The sequence below is a fragment of the Tetrao urogallus genome (genome assembly GCF_951394365.1).
Source record: "Tetrao urogallus genome assembly, chromosome: 6".
NCBI lineage: Eukaryota > Metazoa > Chordata > Aves > Galliformes > Phasianidae > Tetrao > Tetrao urogallus.
The window spans coordinates 16,547,223-16,565,335 of record NC_136819.1 but is presented as its reverse complement, the minus strand read 5'-3'; the positions used below and the strand labels follow the sequence as shown (position 1 = coordinate 16,565,335).

Genomic DNA, 18,113 nt, shown 5'->3' with positions numbered 1-18,113 from the left:
TCCGAAAGAAGAAAATACATCTATCCAGGAATATTCCTGGATCCTTATGGCACGAGGGTTTCTTTTACCAGTTGACACGGGGGGGCTGTTTATCGAGAACACAGATCAGGAGAGATGAAGATCCAGGTCTGTACAGGTTTCAAGGCAGGCCAAAGGCAAAGACGCCTGCATTAGCCACACCCTCCCTGAATCTCACTGCCGAAATGGGTCCAGATGTTTTAACTATTTCTGCATATGCACTTTCCAGCGCTCCAACACCTGCAAACTAAGTTTTAGCACACGGATAAGTCATAGCCTTAACTTAATCCAGATAGAAAAAGCAAGCTGTTAAATCCCAGACAGACAAAAATTCTCCACAGCACAGATTTCTTTAACTCAACTACTGAAGACGTAGAAAACGTACAGACTTCTTTTAATCACCCCCAGCTGTGTGTACCTTCCAAGTGGAGACTGCTACCCACGTGCACTGCATCCTATTGGCTCTCACTTGAGGCTGTGACCACTAACACAGCGCTTCAGTTTGCTTTCATAGCTCTTGCAAAGGTACACCCAGGTAAGCCCTCAACAGTTTTCTGCTGTTCATGCATTTTCCCCTCAAAAAATAAGAAGAATTTAAAAAAATTAAACATATACTTCAAGCACTTGTAGGGGAAACGAAAAAATCAAAAGCAAAATGAGAGCTATCCATAAGAGAAATTACGTCAAAATTCACTCCTACCACCAGGCAACTCTAACCTGAGCTTCTTGGTTGTTTTAGAATTATAACTGAAGTTATGTAAATTGCAGCTGCTTTAAACCCAGGCAAAACGTGCACAACGTACGGTGTGACAGATATGCATTTAACACTGGTAATCTACGGTTCAGTGGTTAAAGGTGACACCATCCGTAAAACAAAAGATTCATTGTGAGATTTAAAATGTGCTGCTATTTCATAGACTTCTTCAAGCATTCTGGCTTTTGTATTAAGCTACAAGCACTAAGAAAGAATATTTGGTATGTTATACAGACATCCCCTGTAATTACACATCAAGCAGCAAAGCTCTTTGCCTTCCATTTGTTCTGAATTCCCCAGAATCTGCTTGAGCCTAGCAAGTTCACTGAAGAAGCACATCTTCTTACAGTAAGGGCAAAACCAGGTCACTTAGAGTCACCTAGAGAAAATGGAATGGCAGAAATGGGGCAGGAAGTGCAGTTCCCAGACACAGAAGTTTGAGGCCAGATTATCCAGTGCTCAGGCTAACTGGAAGCAATACAAGTCTGACAAAGGCATTTTGTCTCAGTTGATCCACATACTGTCACAGTCTCAGTCAAGTATCCCTCTCCATTTATAATGGTACTACAAGAAGAAACTCTTAGCTTCCTCACAGCCACACTTTATAATTTGAAGTTTTGCATAAAAAGTAGCACTTAATTACATTTCTTTTAAATATTTTCCCCACTCTGAAGTCCAGTCGGGACAGTTTTAATTTAGAAAGACAGAACAGAATGTGCTAGTACAAAACGAAGGCCAAGAAAAGTACAAGTACTGGACAAAGCACGCAAAAGCCCAAAACCCAGGTAAACCTGAAACCTGCACAGATGGTATGCTGAGTTACTGACAAGGATTTAGGTGGGTCACTGCTGTTAGACGTAACTCATGCCTAATTGAAATCCTGTAACGTATGATTGACTACAAATTCTCAACTCCAAAATGACCCCTCAAATTACTTAGGTTACAGCAGCACTGTTTTCTTGCATTCTCCATTCCTTTTCCCTTTGGTTGAGTTACAACAGCACAGAACAGTGGAAAAGAAAATGAACTTCTGCAAGACAGCGTTGCAGCAACACAATCCAACTCCCAAACACAAGCCAAGAAATTAACTCAGCAGGTCCACTCAATCAGCAAATTTTCCTCATCAGCTGAAAGGTGTACAAACACCAAGCAGACAAAGCCTGCTTCACACACTACGGCTTCACTAACTCTTCAACACCACAGAAAGAAGCAGCCAAGCTTCTGTCTTCACTTGCAGCCTTCTCCTCCTTTAGATCTGTCCAATTCTTGCAGTCTGAGCATCCAGAGTCCGTCAGTGCTAATTCATCAACTTCGTTATCATGTGTAATAAACCACTTGTAAAAAGGAGGTTTAAATTAATGCAACATTAATGGAGTGCAACATCACTGAGAAATTAAAGTCAACATACACTCATGACAAACTAAAGAAGGGGCAATAGAGAGCCTCCAAAATCTTGATGGTCCTTGTGGGTTCCTTTCAATCCTGGTTAGTCTATGATTCTACAAAACCATCATCACAGATTTCTGGCGACTACTGAGCCAAATGGAGAGACGTTAAGGAGCCCCCCAAGTAACCAAGCATCTGCCACCCCATGCAAACCTCAAACCAATGGCAACAGAAGAAAGAAAACCCCCACATTAGGACAACTTCACTTTCACAGGGCAGTGCCTGTCCTTTAACAGGAACTCCCAAGAAAAATCTGGAAAAAAAAATAAAAGTCAAGCCCTTCATATAACCACACTACTCATTTCTACCATGATAAAGACAGAAATAAACTGTCCACATTTCCACTTTTCACAGTGGAGGGGAGAACTATGAGCTAACACACAGGCAAATTCACCAGAACAGAACAATCCATCATTTTTCAAGATAGCTCACAAGCAGCACACTTCATAGCTTCCTTAAAGAATTGCCTGTTATACTTACGTAGGCTCAGCAGAAAGACAAGAGCTCAAAAACCTTAACTCTGCCCACAAGGACTTCTATTATCGACTAAAGGAAGTCAACTTATGCTGGAGAAGCTCCACTTCCTTATGTATTAAAGATAAATAATGGATGCTAGGTTAGCAGACTATTCAAAACGACCTAAAACACTTCAGAAACCTGAAAGAGTTAAGGAGTATTCAACATCTTTGCTATTAAGCAAGGGTACTTTTAAACACACATACCAATATCCGATGGTCTCAGACCATCAGGAACTTCCTACTGCACATGCTGTCAGCACTGTCCACTGCAATAAACCTTTGTACTCTGAAATGAAGCAATACTGTAGCTGATGCTCTTTGATATATTCCTGTAGGCCTGTCCCCTTGAAGCTAATTTAACGTAACACACTAACATAATGTATTTACTGGCTTACAAGTGGGTTTGATTGCTCTAACTCTTTCATCATCCAGAGCAAACTAACCAATTTAAACCGAGCATGTGTCAATTTACTGGTGTCCTTGCAAAAGTCATCCATGGATGTAACATTAATACAGAACAACCACCTCCCATGTGCCTGCGCTGGCTGGTAAAGCACAAGCCACGAAAGAGCAAAGGAAACAACAGCTAAACTAAAACTCTTGCTTATTACACAGACCCTCCGCACCCAGCACTCATTCCTGGAACTCCCTGGAACTTCTCAGTAGAATCTTGTGGCTTGACAGATATTTCCCGTCTATTCTTTAGAGAACAGAAACCACCGAGATGAAGCACTGGTGAGCTCCTCATTCTGTTTTCCAAGTACAAGAAGGAACCGAAAGAATTGTTGGCGCATAAGCTCCTAACAAAAAACTGTACGGAACAATGCTCTTTCTGGGGCATACTTCCAGTTCTCTCTCCTCCTCTCGCTACAACCGTTTAACCTCTCACAAACTCAAAATCTGCTCTTTGGCTCTATCATGACATTCCCCATGGGCTAACTTGACAAGCGCGGGGCTCCCCAGAAGCATTTCCCAGTTCAGAACTCCCAGCTGGCACACCTCTAACTTCTCTGGAATGTTCCTAATGCCACTGCAGCACGTGGCTTAGGCCAGCCAGCATCCCCAGCCAAAACTGTCACAATTGGTCATAAATTGTCGACGTGTCTTATAATGAGAAGCAACAAACTCACCTACAACATGCAGCTAACACTGGGTTTCAACTCAGTGGCTGTTCCCTACCCCAAGCAGTCAGGCTGCCTTTATACCACATGCTACCCATACCAAAAATACAGACACAATGTGAAAGTAAACTGCTGCCATTAAAGCCATTTCTGATTTATTATTATTATTATTATTTATACTTTCAATTTCACATTACTGGCTAATAGAAACGAATTCACATTGGACTCCCTTGTGAGGCTCTTTTGTAAGCCATGTGAGCGTTCATTCCAGGAGAGGTTTTGTAACATTTATTTGTTGTTACAGACAGACCTTACCATAACAATAAGGCACAACAAGTTCTCAGAAACAATCTGTGTTTGTTACCAGTCACCTTGGCTTGCATTATCCAAGAAAGAAGCAGGATAGAAAAAAAATTCACCGCTGGAGCAACACCAAGGCCTATTTTACTATTACATTATCAGCAAGTAAAAACAATCATAAAATAAAAGTTAAAGCGGCTGAGTTAAAAAAAAAAAAAACTTTTAAAATGGCAAAAGGCAACGATGGAATTCACAGTGGGCTATTGCTGAAATACATTCACGCTCTTCTCAAGTATGACCTTATGCATCCAACTGATGCATTCATTACGTAAACATCTACCCTGAGAGTAAATTTAAAGTGCTCAGGCTCAGCAAATGTGTTCAGACACCATACCTGAATGAGGCTGAAAGCCTTCGTCTGGAGACAGAGCAGCCAGCGCTCTGAAAATATGAACTTAAACTTTGTGGTAAGCCTGAAGCTCCAGTGTTGCCTCTCTCACCCAGAGGACCTGTGCCCATGACTTGCATTGTGCTGGCAGTGATTGCCAGAAAAGATCCCTGAGCCAATGACGGACTGACTGAAGCTGCACTGAAGTCATAGGGACTCCCACACAGCGCATTCCCTCGTCACCAAATTAAGCACGTGTTCCATCTTGCTACATTCCACACTTAGGCACAGTGAGAAGTTTCATCAGTTTTACATTATCTCAAGAAAATCAGTATGAATTAAAAGCCATTGTAAGGGCTCAAGTGCATTTTTTATTTCACAGTGCATCCCGAGCTCCAAGCTTCTGTGATGATCCAGCACACTCCTCTGTTCAGCTGTCACTATTCAGCATGTCGTGGTATTGGGCAAATCATCATTCCATTAAAGAAAATCACTATCTCCCAATGCAGCACGCCACAGGCAGCAGCTAACTGAGCTCCAGTGAATTTAAGAGCAATTCTTGCTGAAGGTAACGTTTTAACGAGAGTTATTTCAAACGCTTCTACTTTTTAAGAGCCAGACATAAAACATCTGCTATACAGCATTAAGCACTTAAATATTTTCAGACAAAAATACATCCTTGCCATATCAGAGGCAGAGAACCCTCCCTCCACAGAAGCACCAAGTGCAGCAATCACTCTGCCTCACCTCCAGGTCAGCACAACACACGTCTTCCAGAGGTTTATCATTACTCCAAGCCACATTAATAAAACCAACTCCTGCCACAACCACGTACAGAGCAAGGACACTGCTCCACAGTAAAGTTATTTCACGGCCAAAGCATTCCAAATCTACTCTACCAAGCTGAACTATGCAGAAGCTTCAACACGAGAGAAGTTCCAGAACATCCCCAATCCTGCCGAGATCTATTTACATACTTGTGAGATAAGCACATCAAAATACTTCTGAGAGGTAAAAGCCCCTTAAACTCAGGCGTCTGCTCACAGGGCCGGGAGCTGGAAGCAGGAGCCTCCTCAGCACGCTCACAGCTGCTCTGCCCCACGTGCACACAGCACGCTCATCCCTGGGGCTCACAGGGGTCACAGCTTCACAAATAGGTCTGGAAGGCAGCGACTGAGTGCCACAATAATGGAAGTGCTGCTTCTACAGTGAGATGAATCAAATTCATCCTCCGAGTTACAACTTAATGTCACTGTGAACTGAATTACGCTATTAACCTAGACTACGAAAAGTTACCTCCTTAATAAGCAGGAATCAGAGAATCGCATGAGTTGGAAAGGACTCTTAAAGGCCATCTGGTCCAACTTTCCTGTAGTGAACAGGGACGCCTACACTAGATCAGGTGCTCAGAGCCCGCCCTCTCTGACCTTGGGTATCTCCTGGCATGGGGCATCTACCACCTCTCTGGGCAACCTGTGCCAGTGCCTCACTGCCCTTATTGTAAAAACTTTCTTTCTTACATCCAGTCAAAGGACACTGAATATTTTAAAGGTGTTCATAAGACCAGCAAGCAAACATGTGGCAGCCCCAAGGAACACCGTGTGCTCCTCACCCTCCACATAAAACAGTGAGTTCACTTCTTTCTTGCTAAAGCTGCATAGCTTAACTCACTCAAGTAGGAACATCACCTCACCAACACAAGTGCTCAGAATGGAGCGAGTCGCATTTTGGGTTTTCTGAAACTACCTGGAAGACCGAGGTTAGGGTTAGAAGAAGGGACATCCTGAGACGGACATCTTTCTTGTATAAACAGGACAGAACGAGCAAAACATAACACGCACCTACATGGAGTTCCAACTAAAAATAGAGAGCGGCGATGCAAGCAGCCAACGGTCATCGCTCCCAATGACAGCATTAATAATCGCAGCCGCTTCAGAAAGGTGGGTGGCCCAATAAAAGAGGCCCCGGGGTGCCGTTCTGCCCTCCTGGCCGCGCCGCCGACTTTCCCCAGCCAGCCGGCAAACCTCCGCAAGCGAGGCGCAGCGCCCAGCCGGAGCCCCGCACGTGCGGCGCGCAGCCCCGCGGAGCCCAGCGCCCGCCCGCCGCCCACGGCCCGCAGACGGAGCCCGGCTGCGCGGGGGGGGGCCTCGCCGTTCCCCCACCCCCCTCCGCAGCCTCGCCGAGCCTCAGATTCCGCCCGTGAGCGACACCCGACACCAGCGCCTCCAAACCCCGCAGAAATCCGGGACCGCGGAAACGCGGCGCGGCGAAGGGGGGGGGGGGACGCGCACACGACTTTTGTCTCTCTTTTGCGACCGGACGCGGCCACCGAGAGCCCCCCTCCGCAGCCCGGTCCCCGGGGGAAGCGGCCCCGCGAGGAGGGAACGGGAGGCCTCTGCGTGCGGCGGGGCCCCCCGCACCCCGGGCCGGGAGGAGCCGGGCTATGGGGGCACGCGACGCGCCGCCTCCCTGCCCTCCCGCAGCCGCCCCCGGGGAGCCCGCTCTGCCCGTCCCGTCCATGTGCGCGTCTCTCCCCGGCGGAGTTCTGGGGAAGTTTCTCCAAACTCCGCCAACAAAAGGGGCAGAAGCTCCCTCTGCCGCCGCTCCCCCCACCCCCCCCTTCCCTTCCCACGGCACTCACCCCCGGCCGAGCCCGGCTCGCAGCGCAGCACCGAGGCGGCCAGGAGCCGCAGCAGCAGCAGGAGCGGCGGCGCCGCCTCCATGTTGTGCCGCAGCAGCAGCTGCCGGAGCGGAGCCCGCCGAGCGTCTCAGGCAGGTTCCATGCTCGGGGCGCTGCGCTCGGCGGGGAGGGAGGCGGGAAGGGGGAGGCGCCGCGCCCGGCCCTCCTCCTCCTCCTTCGCCTGCCCCCCCGCTCCTGCCTCCCTGAAGGGGGCTGGGATTCTCCCGCTCGCGCGGCGGCCCGGGGAGGAGCCGTGCGCCCGCACAGGCCCGCGCCGTGCACCTGGCGGGGAGCGGCGGTTCGGCTCGGGGGCTGCTCGCGCTTTCTGGAGACATTCGTCTGTTGGTTTTGTTTTTGGGTTTGGGTTTTTTTCCTTCGTGAGGGGAACACGAGAAGGGGCAGAGAAAAGAGCTCGCTATGTGTTTACAAAGAAACTACTCGTGCATCTGCATTGAGTGTGTCCATACCTGCTCCTTAGTCCACGAAGAAAAGCAGCTGCTTTCTTCCGAGGTGGGGGTTTTCCTTCACCTTCCTCTTCCCAGCGATACAAGCATTTCCTCACAACACTCCGTGTCTGCATCGCAAAGAAAGTCACTTTTCAGCAGCAGTTCAGTCGCTTTTTCCCCATCAAACACGTTGCCTGTTGATACACATACATTACCAGTGAGAAATGGGCAGAAGCTGTTCTGTGACACGAGGCCTTGGATGCCATGCCAGGAGCTGAGCTGTGCCACCTGCCCCCCACACATCCCACTCCTTCCTCACACCCAGCTACCACAAACACCTCGGCAGCATGGATGGAGTCAAGGATTTCCCTTGGAGCCTCCATTTTCCCTTGTGCCAACACCAAATTTACCTTAGGAAACAAAGTTGCCGCAGTCTATACACAAGTCAATCAACAAGGGATCCCCTTGTAAATCACAGTCAAGCTGTAAATCGCGTGCAAGCACTCAGACAATAGATGTTTAAAAGTTGCTTTTCCTTTCAGAGGTTCCCCAGACAGTGGCCATGTCCTTATGGATCTGCCTCGCTGTAGGTTCTGCAACCATGGTTGAGATTTCTTCTTAGAGCCCTATGGACCCCTGCCCATCTCAAAAAGTGGGACCAAAAGCTCAGGAATTCTTTTGGGACCCGATGGTTAACAGATGCAGGCTTCCTTTAGGTTTCCTCCTTTCCTAAGAAGGGTTTAATGTTGGGATAGTGTTCAGGAGTTACGGAAGGTCTATAGGGCTGACCTTTATGCCAACCTACAATGGAAAATAAAGCTTTCTGCTCTACTTTGCTGCTTGTTAATACATAAAGAATGCTTATTTTAAAGAGGGCTGATTCCAGGTGACATTTCAAATCTGGAGAAATCTCAGTGTTCTTCAAGACAGGAAAGCCAGCAGCTTGTCTTCCTTGATAGAAGTTCTGCAATAAACCAGAGCCCATATCAGAGCCACTGTGAAATACTAATGGCAAAACTTTGTATGAAGAGATTAAGATGATGCTGACTGAGAGATTTCAACAGAGACCAGCATTTTTCAAAGGAAAGTATTGCTGTAAGGAGAGTTATTGAGACTGAGAAGACCCACTGGTGGCTGCTCAGAGCCCCACAACAACCTTTGCTGTGATGGAGGACTATTCACATAGCCCATAGAGCTTCATACCATGTGAAAGTTCATTCTTTGCAGTAGCACAGAGCTCAAATGAAAACTTATTTTCAGTGTGATGTTCTTGCTTGGCAATCCCCTTCCTCCTCCAATTAACAGACTAGGGGGCAGCTCTCTGAAAGCTGAAACAAAGGAAAGGGAGACTAGGCTATGGAGGTAGGCAGCTAGGAAAGACAGACTTACCAGATTTTATATTTATCAGATATTAAGTTTATGCTTCTTTGTGACTTTAATAGCAACACCTTTGCTAAAAGGACATTTTATCACAATCTGGAGTGATGGCAAATCTAGTAGCAGCCAAGAGCTCAGTATTTCACCAATCACAAAGATGCAGCATTAACCCATTCATATGTTGCAGGGGTATTAGGAGAAAATAAAATTTGGGCAGCTGTGAAAAGAAGCCTGACCTCCATGCTGAAGAAGCTGTCTCCCACCTTTGTGCCAGTCCTGCAAGAATTCCTCCAGCAAAGCCAGGGAAAGCAAAGCTGTGACATTCCTGAAATGTCTGACATACGTTTGTTAGAAAGTAAAAAACAGGTTAAAAATAGTCTTAGCAGGCCTCATTTTTGCCCCCTTTTTCTTATTTGAAGAAAGAGGGACTCCTTTCTGAGAAGGTTGTATGCTCCCAGCACAGAGGACTCCAAGCACAGAGCCAGTGCCCCATATCTAACTTTTCTTACGTAGACCTGAGCAAGTCACAGTGTAGCACTTCCTCAGTTTCCCTGACATAAAAGGGGCAGGGAGAATAATTTTCCTTTCATCCTTTCTGCGTAACATAGAGAAAGCTGCAGCAGATTTGGGGCCTGGCTGTGCAAAGAAGGAAGGGGAGAAATGTAGACTGCAAGCCCAGCACTCCCCCCGGAGCTGCAGGCAGGCCAGCTCTTGTTTTCTGCCATTGTTGTCGTCCCTGACAGAGAAAGGAGGGAAGTGCAGAGGCTTAGAAGGGAAAACAAAGAGCCCAGCTGCATCAGAGCTCCCAGGGATGTCCTCCAGGATAACCTTGCCATCCCACCACAGCTGGAAAACTTGGCTCGACTGAAATGCTCTAAATGCTTTCTACATATTTACTCCTTCTGGATTTCTCTCTCCTACTCCAGTTTACAGCGTTCTCCTCTCCCAGCTGCCAGAACTCTGAGCTCCTGTAGAGCTAAACACTTAATGACAACTGCAGAAGCCCCTAAAGTGAATTTACTGCCTTATAAATGACACACAGGTTTATTTTATGGCAAATATCAGTACCTAGTCATGCATCTTTATTCCTCTTGGGCAGCACTGTTTACTGAAGACGAAGTCACTAGATCCAAACAGGCTGAAGAGGTTCTGTGGTGATTTGCAAAGGGGATGCAAAGAGAACTATAAAAAAAAGACAGAAACAAAACAGTTTCCTCCTCTAAGGCCATAGGAGGGTCACTTTCCTATTCCAGCATCTGAGATATAGGTCTTCATACTTCCTCACCCAGCTTTCAGACAGAATGCAGCATCAAGCTAAACATATAGAGGGATTTTTAGTCCTTCTCATCATTTATCACAGGTGAAAATGTGTATAGATAGTCTACAGTAAGTTAGAAATGATTGAGAAAAATACTGTCTGGATGAAGGTTCCCTCATCTCCTCCAAAAAATAGACATGAGGAGGACAACATATACATACAACAGCCATAGTTAAGATCACACCTCCCAGGAAGACACCTAAAGAAACTTTAGCAAGGGGTGGGTGAGGTCATGGACTCATCAGGACATGCTTCAGAAAGCTTGGGCCATCTGCCAGATTCTACAGGCAGCACTCAGTGGCTTCTCCAACACCAGCTGCTCATATTCTGCCTGTTAGTAATGGCAGCATTTCCCTCTTCTTTTATCCATCTTCCTGGTTCGGACTGTTGCTCCCTGTGAAAGCAAGCACAGCACAAGCAAGGCCTGAGGTTATGGGAACTTCTGGCACTGCTTTGGAAAAAGAGGCTTCTTAGGTGTTAAACAACACAATTAGTTCAGAACTAATTAGTGGCAGTGCAGTTATTTAAGCTGTCTGATACAGTGCGGAAATGTTACCATCATCTCCTACCTACTCTGTTGGTCAGAAATGGGTGATGGCTAAATAGCAAGAAAGCTATTCTTTTTGGAGCTTAGTCAGGCAAGCAGAAGAGCACATCTGCATTATAGATATAACTGTAGAGAATCATGCATGTATGATCTGGAGTACTCTCCTTCATAGGCAAGTGCCATGCCTGGAATTACAGCCCTTGCATTTCTAGTGCAGCCATTTCCAGCATCATTACCCCAGTGAGGTTATGGCAGCTACAGACTGGAAAACCTGGAGACACTGTGAATCAGGAGATCAGAGTACTATGGGACAGAGCCTTCCCAGAGAAATGAGCTAAAGGAGAGGTGGCTGACAGGTTTGCAAGAGGAAATCTCATACTTTCTTTTTTTTTTTTTTAATCTTAAAAGTGTCCTAAGGGTATTCTGTGTTAGCGAGATGGTGAGGATAAAGAGCCTGTTCCCAAAGCCTCCTGCAAGCTAGCAGCCTCAGGAACAGAGGAGCTGGCACTGCCTGAGGAGGAGGAACATGTCACCATAAAAAGTCCTGAAAATATAAAAATAGTTCAGTGGGTTTTTTGGTGGTGATTCTTGGACTCCGAATGCTTTTCTGGTCGTAACTACACTTCCTGTTGAAGCTACCAGAACAGCAGTCATCGCATTTCTCTGTGCTGCACGAGCAAGTGTTGCTGTTTAAGCCTCCATTCCAGCTACCTTTTTGGAGCTGCTTATAAAATTAACCATTTCTGGTGTTGGAGCCACACTTTCTGTCTAGTTCTTAGTCTACAAAATTCTGTTCCAAAGAAGGGAAAAATTATCCCCTTGACAGCAAATAAGGGAACTACGAGAGTGACTGTCTGAACACAAAGTGCATCACAGTTCTCTTTGTCCCATGCTCTTTATGAGGAGCCATCTTTTATTACAGGGAACTCCAACATTGCAGTGGAAATTCAAAGTGTCAGCAAAAGTTAAAGGAATCGGCACAGAGACAAGTATTCAGGGAGTACTGTAAAAATCCCCAAGTGAAACACATAAAAAGAAATTCAGATGAAAAGTCAACTATAATATGTTCTGCCTGCTCCAGACTGCGAGGTTAACTCCAGCCTCTGCTGTGTCTGAGCAACCAACCAAGTAGGTCAGTTTGAGCAGCTATGCATCTCCCTTTCTGCAGTGCTTGCAGTGACCTAAAACTTTACATTTGCACACCCACTGCCACAAGGTATCACCTAAGGCCTTACAACAGTAGGCAGTGGCAGGTTTCTTCAGCCTCACTCCAGTGCTATCCATCACATGGGAATCACTTAAGCAGCTTAGCTTTAGTCATGATGTAGGATAAAGCACACCCCGAGATTCCTTCTCCAAATGCAGGATTAATGTAACACAGCTGGTCACATTACGAGGATGCAAGAACAGATGCTGAATGCGTCACAGAGAAGTGCTGTGGTTTAGTCCAGCACCTTTATGTGTCTTTATGCTGCTCCAAGCATCCTTGCACAGCACAGGTGTCTTGTACCAAGTAGAGTGAGAAAAGAGCTTCAGAATCCTTCAAAAGAACCGAGTAACTCTGCCTTATTTTTGGAAGAAAAGCATTATGCACTCAGTGGTATATACAAGTGATCACTCCCTACCTTCCATCTGCCCACCCATGGTAACTGGCTTTTCATCACAGCATTCAATTCACTGCAAACTGATGTTCACATGCTTGCCTTCTTTCCTCTGTGTACCACAGGTTTGATACTGATGGCAAAATTCCAGTCAATGGTTGCAAATAAAATCTCCACACAGTCATACTTGAGCTGCTGAGGAACCCACATTACTGGGAGTGCAGGAGGTAAATCTGGAATCCATCTGTCTTCAGAGACACAGCATTTATTCACATAACAGCCAGGTCCTGCCTCACCTTATCCCCAGTCAATCATGGTTAATACCCAACATCTAAAATAATACTATAAAAATAGTAAAATAGAATAAAAATAATAAAGTAATACTATAAAAATAACCTGCTACAGTCTGTGTGACCATGGAATCTGGGTGGCCATGGAGCCTGCAGCCTTTGTAGTGTGATCACCCTTTCAGAGTAAATTGGGTGTACAGAGGAAACATTGCAAAACATGATGGTCTGTTAACACACGCTTGTTACATTCATTCGTATCTTAATAGATAAAACTCACCTCCACCACTGAAAGCATCATCAAGTCGCATGCTGTAAGACTAGAAGATTTAGGAATCATAGAAATAGTATCAGAATGAATATGGGCTGATGTTTGGACCAGATGATCTTAGTGGGCCTTTCCAACCTTTATGATTCCATGATTCAGAACAAACTGATGGTAAGATGCCGCCCTTAACTATGCTATAGATGAGGTCACAGATAAAGGTTGTTTCTTTGACAAAATGAACAAAATTTCTTTAACTTTTGAAAGGTACTTAAGGTACGGCCTGTTGTAAGCAAACGTGAAGCCACACTCAACTATTTACTGCCTGACTAATTTTGGTGGGCAATTCAGACGCCAGGCAGGACTTGCTCTGTCATGGCAAGATAGAAATCTTTCTTGTATGCAATGGGAAAGGCCCCACGATACTGCTCAGAGCCATGACTATTTAGATATTAAAATGGATGTCGAAACTGATCCTGAAAACAATCTGTTACGTGAACTCTACCTGCTGACAGCACTCGGAGTGGTTCTTGATGGGGTTATGATGAGTGCTCCTGGCAGCTGCCAAGGAAAGTATGTGGAAGGTAAGGGAGAAAAAAAAGGAAGGTGACATATAAGGGAAAATTTGCAGACAGGAGTAAATGGGAAAGGAGTGGTGATAAAGTTTTCTACAAGATTTACACTGGTGTAGATACACACAAGTTCACTGCACTTAGCATTTTCTTGAACATGATCTGCTCAGCACTTTGTAAAATATAAGAACATATAATATGCCTATAGGGAATTTCCTATCTGGCAAGCGAGATGACTGAAAGTGTACCAAAAAAAAGAAGTTATTTCCGCGGCAGTCCAACAGTGTGAGATGTGCCTGAAGGTCCGCAATGGAGAATAATTTCCCGTAGATGGCAGCACTGGTGAGCATCATCAGCTAAACCACAGCTCCGGGTAGTCGAGCTCACACCCGCGGTTTTATAGGAACTTTTTGTAGCATCTTTCACTGATCGTAAGCAAGGTTTTTTCAATCATTAATGGTTCTGGACTCTTTACGGCTCTTCTTCACATATCCCTCTCTGATAGTTCGACTACACTTTAAATATACAACATTTGCATAGTACAAATATGTAATAGACATGCATTCTGACAGTCATACAGCCCATCACTCACAGAGACTCAGGAACGTGGTGCTGAAGCATCACTCAGGAGCTCAGAACCTATGCACAAGAATTTTTGTTACTTAGGAAGTATCAGCGTGATATCGATCAATTAAAATAGAGAGGATACAATATTCTGCTTAGGTAATAGAAGAGTTGAGGCTTTATTACTTCTTGGATTTTTGTATGAAATTGGAACAATTGCTTTAGTCAGTGCATTAGAACACCTTGACATAGGGGAAGACATGACTGAGTTAAAGTCTTGGTCCATGGAAAAACGAAGTCTTCACAAGAAACTTCCGCTAGTTCCCTCAATTTGCTGACTTCATTGCAGAGCTAGACCTTTGATTTACTGATTTTCACCTCTCCTTTCTGGATTTTCCTTACAACAGTACAGTACAGAGATAAAAATCAAGGAGGCCACAGCAAAAGGTAAAATACAGTTGGCATGGTGAAGAATGATGACCAAGCTTGCACTGATACAACAGTAAAAGGAAAACAAGTGAGGAACTGAGTTATTATAAGGCAATGAAAGCTCTTGCTGGTTGTCACAAAACAGGCATAGTTTGTAATGAACTTTTTGCTTCAGTATCTATTAAAACAATCACTATGGATCAAGGCATTCAACAACAGCAACATGGGGAAAAACCTCACACTGGAAAGAATAGAAAAGATGTGGTACACAGAATTAATTTAATCTAACTAAAAACTAGGAAATTTAGGAGAAACTTTAGAGCTATTACTGGTGACCTCTGACAGCTCATGCAGGATTAGAAGTGCTTCTGGGAAGCAGAAGAGCCATAAAGAGAGCGCTCATCTTTGAAAGGGAAAAGGGAGGACTCAGAAACATGATTTGCTTAATTCAATTCCAAGAGAAAACAAAACTAACACACCATTTGGAAGCATCTACCAGGAAAATATGGGTTGGATGAAAATACTACAGAGTAGCTGTGATATTCATCGGAAAACTGCATCAGTAGCTGCAGTAGTCATCAGGATTGGCTGGTCTGTAGGAAAGAGGAAAAGTGAAAACATATTCATTTCTGTAAAGAGAAAAGATCTACCCTCTATGTCCTTGGTTAACAGGTCAGGAAGCTCAAACCACAGCAAGGGAGGTTCGGCTTTGAAGAAAGGAAAAATATAACAGTAATAAGTATAGCTGGAATAGATGTGAGAGTCAGGAACCAGTCCTAGCAGAGATTTCAGCAATCCAGCAAGACAAATACCTCTAAAATTTACTGCACACTGCCCATTCTGTCCTGAAGCTGGGGCACAGGGCATCTGACTCCTGAGGTCCATCTTCTCCCTTACTTACTCTGATTTTAATATTTTCTTACAAAGCCATTATATTAGGTTATTAACGGAATACTCACTAAGAAAAAAAAAAAAAGAGGAAAGAGGTAGATAGGGCTGTAAGAGATGGAAAAAAATCATCAGATGCTGACAATGAATGCCATGAGATCAATCACCTAGACCAGGCAGTACTTCTTGGCATTTTTACAGTCACTGTGCATAAATCCTCTCCACACAGGGGAAGAAGCCACAGGATTTGGAAAGTCTCTGTGGCTCTTCAAAAGTCTGGTGTTATCCTTTGGGTTTGCAGGATGACAAGATGCCCATCCAGCTACTGCACATTCTTTTCCCCATGACCTCAAGTTTCCTGTCTCCAAGCCTTACGGATTGTCAGTAAGGTCTTCTCTCTCTTCCACTCAGCAGGATAGACTCCAATGCTGTCCTGGAATATCACTATTTTCAAGTGCACAAGTAAAGACCACCATATAACACCTACAACCTGGTCCATCAGTTCATTAGTGAGGCAGGCAAAAGCATCCACAGAACAAAAATCACTATTAATCATTCTCTTCCCTTAAGTGCTATAAGATTTCTAAAATGCATTGCCATCTCATGTGAATGGGCCCAGTTCAACAATGGTTGATATTGCTTTGGTCTACACATTCTGTAGAAGCCACACAGACATCTATTATTACTGTGAAGAGACACTATAAACTCTAAAACAACACAAAACCAAATGAAAAATAAAGGGAAAGCACAACAGGAATAAAGGATCCTTAGCAACTGGGCAAGAAAAAGTCATAGTGGAAAGTATAAGATGGCTACTTGATAGATAAAGTGCAAGCTCCTTGTTTTCAAGACTAAAAGATCAACTTCAAGAAGGAAAGCCATGGAAAAAAGAAAAAAAAATGTTTATAAAGGGGCAGCAGCTCTGTGTCTGAGATGATTAGTAGGCGTAGGCTGCAACAGGTTATTAAGCAGCTTGGTTTGAGGAAAACCAAATGTTTTATTTCAAGCCTCCAAAAACAGTAGGCTGAAATATGACCATCAGTCTACTTGGTGTAATATATCAGAACTCATCCTTCTCAAACTAAAACGTCTATTATCTTTGAATAATTTGCAATTCAAACAAGGCTAAATCTAAAGCAGTTCATTTCAGTAGGAAGCCATGGAATGCCCTCAGTGTTTCACATTTTGGTCGAAGGGAACTCAAGTCACTTGCTTGGAGAACTAAGGTGTGGGGAAATCTGCCTGTGCCTTCTCTCTGAAGTGGTTGTATTTGGAACATTAGAGTCTTGTCTTGGAGGACTAGAGACGAAAAGCAGAGAAGCCACATCCTATGGAATTTCAGCTAACTGGGAAGCAGGAGCCAGACCAGCTCTAGTTCTTAAACACTGTAGCCTGTTTGGGGGGCCAAAAAGAACAAAGACCTGGAGAAACAACAGCCAGGCTTTCAGACTATCCTCCTGAAATTCAGCAATGCTGTACTGCTGCTCCTTCGGCAACAAGACTGGCACACCCTCCTTGTACTCTCTCTGCCAGTAGTAAGGACACAGCGCTCCCTGCTTACATTGTGTTCCAGTCCATGGTGTCTGTAGGGAAAACAAGGATTCTTTTTTATACCTTAAGATACCTTTTCTATATCTCCCTTCTATTTTTAAGCCTTCTAAATGATTAATACTGGTTATTTGGGGCCTCAGGGTGGGGAAGGAGTTGGAAGAGGAGAGAAAGGGGAAAAGATCGAAGAAAGTTGCCTGAGCTGCTGACTTTGTTGTTATGACAAAAAGGAAAATGCTCAAGTTCTAAGCACTCAAATTTCTGAGAAATCCATGACGTTGGAGACACAGTGCATGTTCATCAGCCTTCACTTAAATATTTACTTTGTCTCCATGACTGCCTCTGATCCAAGCTCTTGGCGCCATGATGTCACTGGAAGAAGCCAAGACCAGACCCTGGTAGGAGCAGTGGTCATCAGACTGGCTTTCTGGCACTGCCCCGGATTAGTCATCAGCTACCCTGCTCCCCATTATTACACCAACAGGGCAGCAGGCCAGCTTCTGGCTCAAACATTCTTACTTCCCTTCTGTCTGCGGTAGGAACTCTCCTTTATTTGCTTTTTAACTAGAAGAACAAGAAAGTTCTCTGCAGGAATTTACAGGTCGTGGGCAAAATCCAGTCTGGAATAGATATAAACAAAGAGAGTTGAATTCAATGACCAAACACATTGGAATTCTTGTAAGGTGGGACATCATCGGTGCTTACTTAGAAGTAAGTTCACCCCTTCCCTTAAAATAGGAAGGCAATCTGGAAGATAAAGTGAAATATCCTGATACCACTCACATATACAATGCAAAGAACACCATCGCCCCTTCAAATGGCCACAACTGGTCAGAAACAGAACTGTGTTTGATGTGACAATATTCTATGCAGAATCACAGAATGGCGTGGATTGGAAAGAACCTCAAGGATCATCAAATTCCAGCTCCTGTGTGCCTGTCTGCTGGCCAGCTTTTTCTCTCTCTTCCTAAAAGCTTTTAAACCATTTTTGTCCAAACCAACAAACAGCAGAGAGCTCAAAGATACCAAATTTGTAGAAGTATGAT

At 44.7% G+C, this 18,113-nt stretch overlaps 1 protein-coding gene across 2 annotated transcripts in view; it reads right to left on the bottom strand.

Moving 5' to 3' along the window:
• Positions 1–18,113, bottom strand: part of LRP5 (LDL receptor related protein 5) — a gene marked incomplete at both ends in the record, with an annotated part of 167,511 nt that overhangs the window by 122,052 nt on the left and 27,346 nt on the right. Inside the window, one exon of one of the 2 annotated variants that reach the window (XM_079537675.1) lies at positions 7,187–7,277. The exons of the other annotated variant lie outside the window; for it this stretch is intronic. Coding sequence (XP_079393801.1) covers positions 7,187–7,268 — 82 coding nt within the window. Of the gene's footprint in view, positions 1–7,186; positions 7,278–18,113 lie in introns of those variants that run through there. 2 annotated transcript variants of the gene reach the window in all.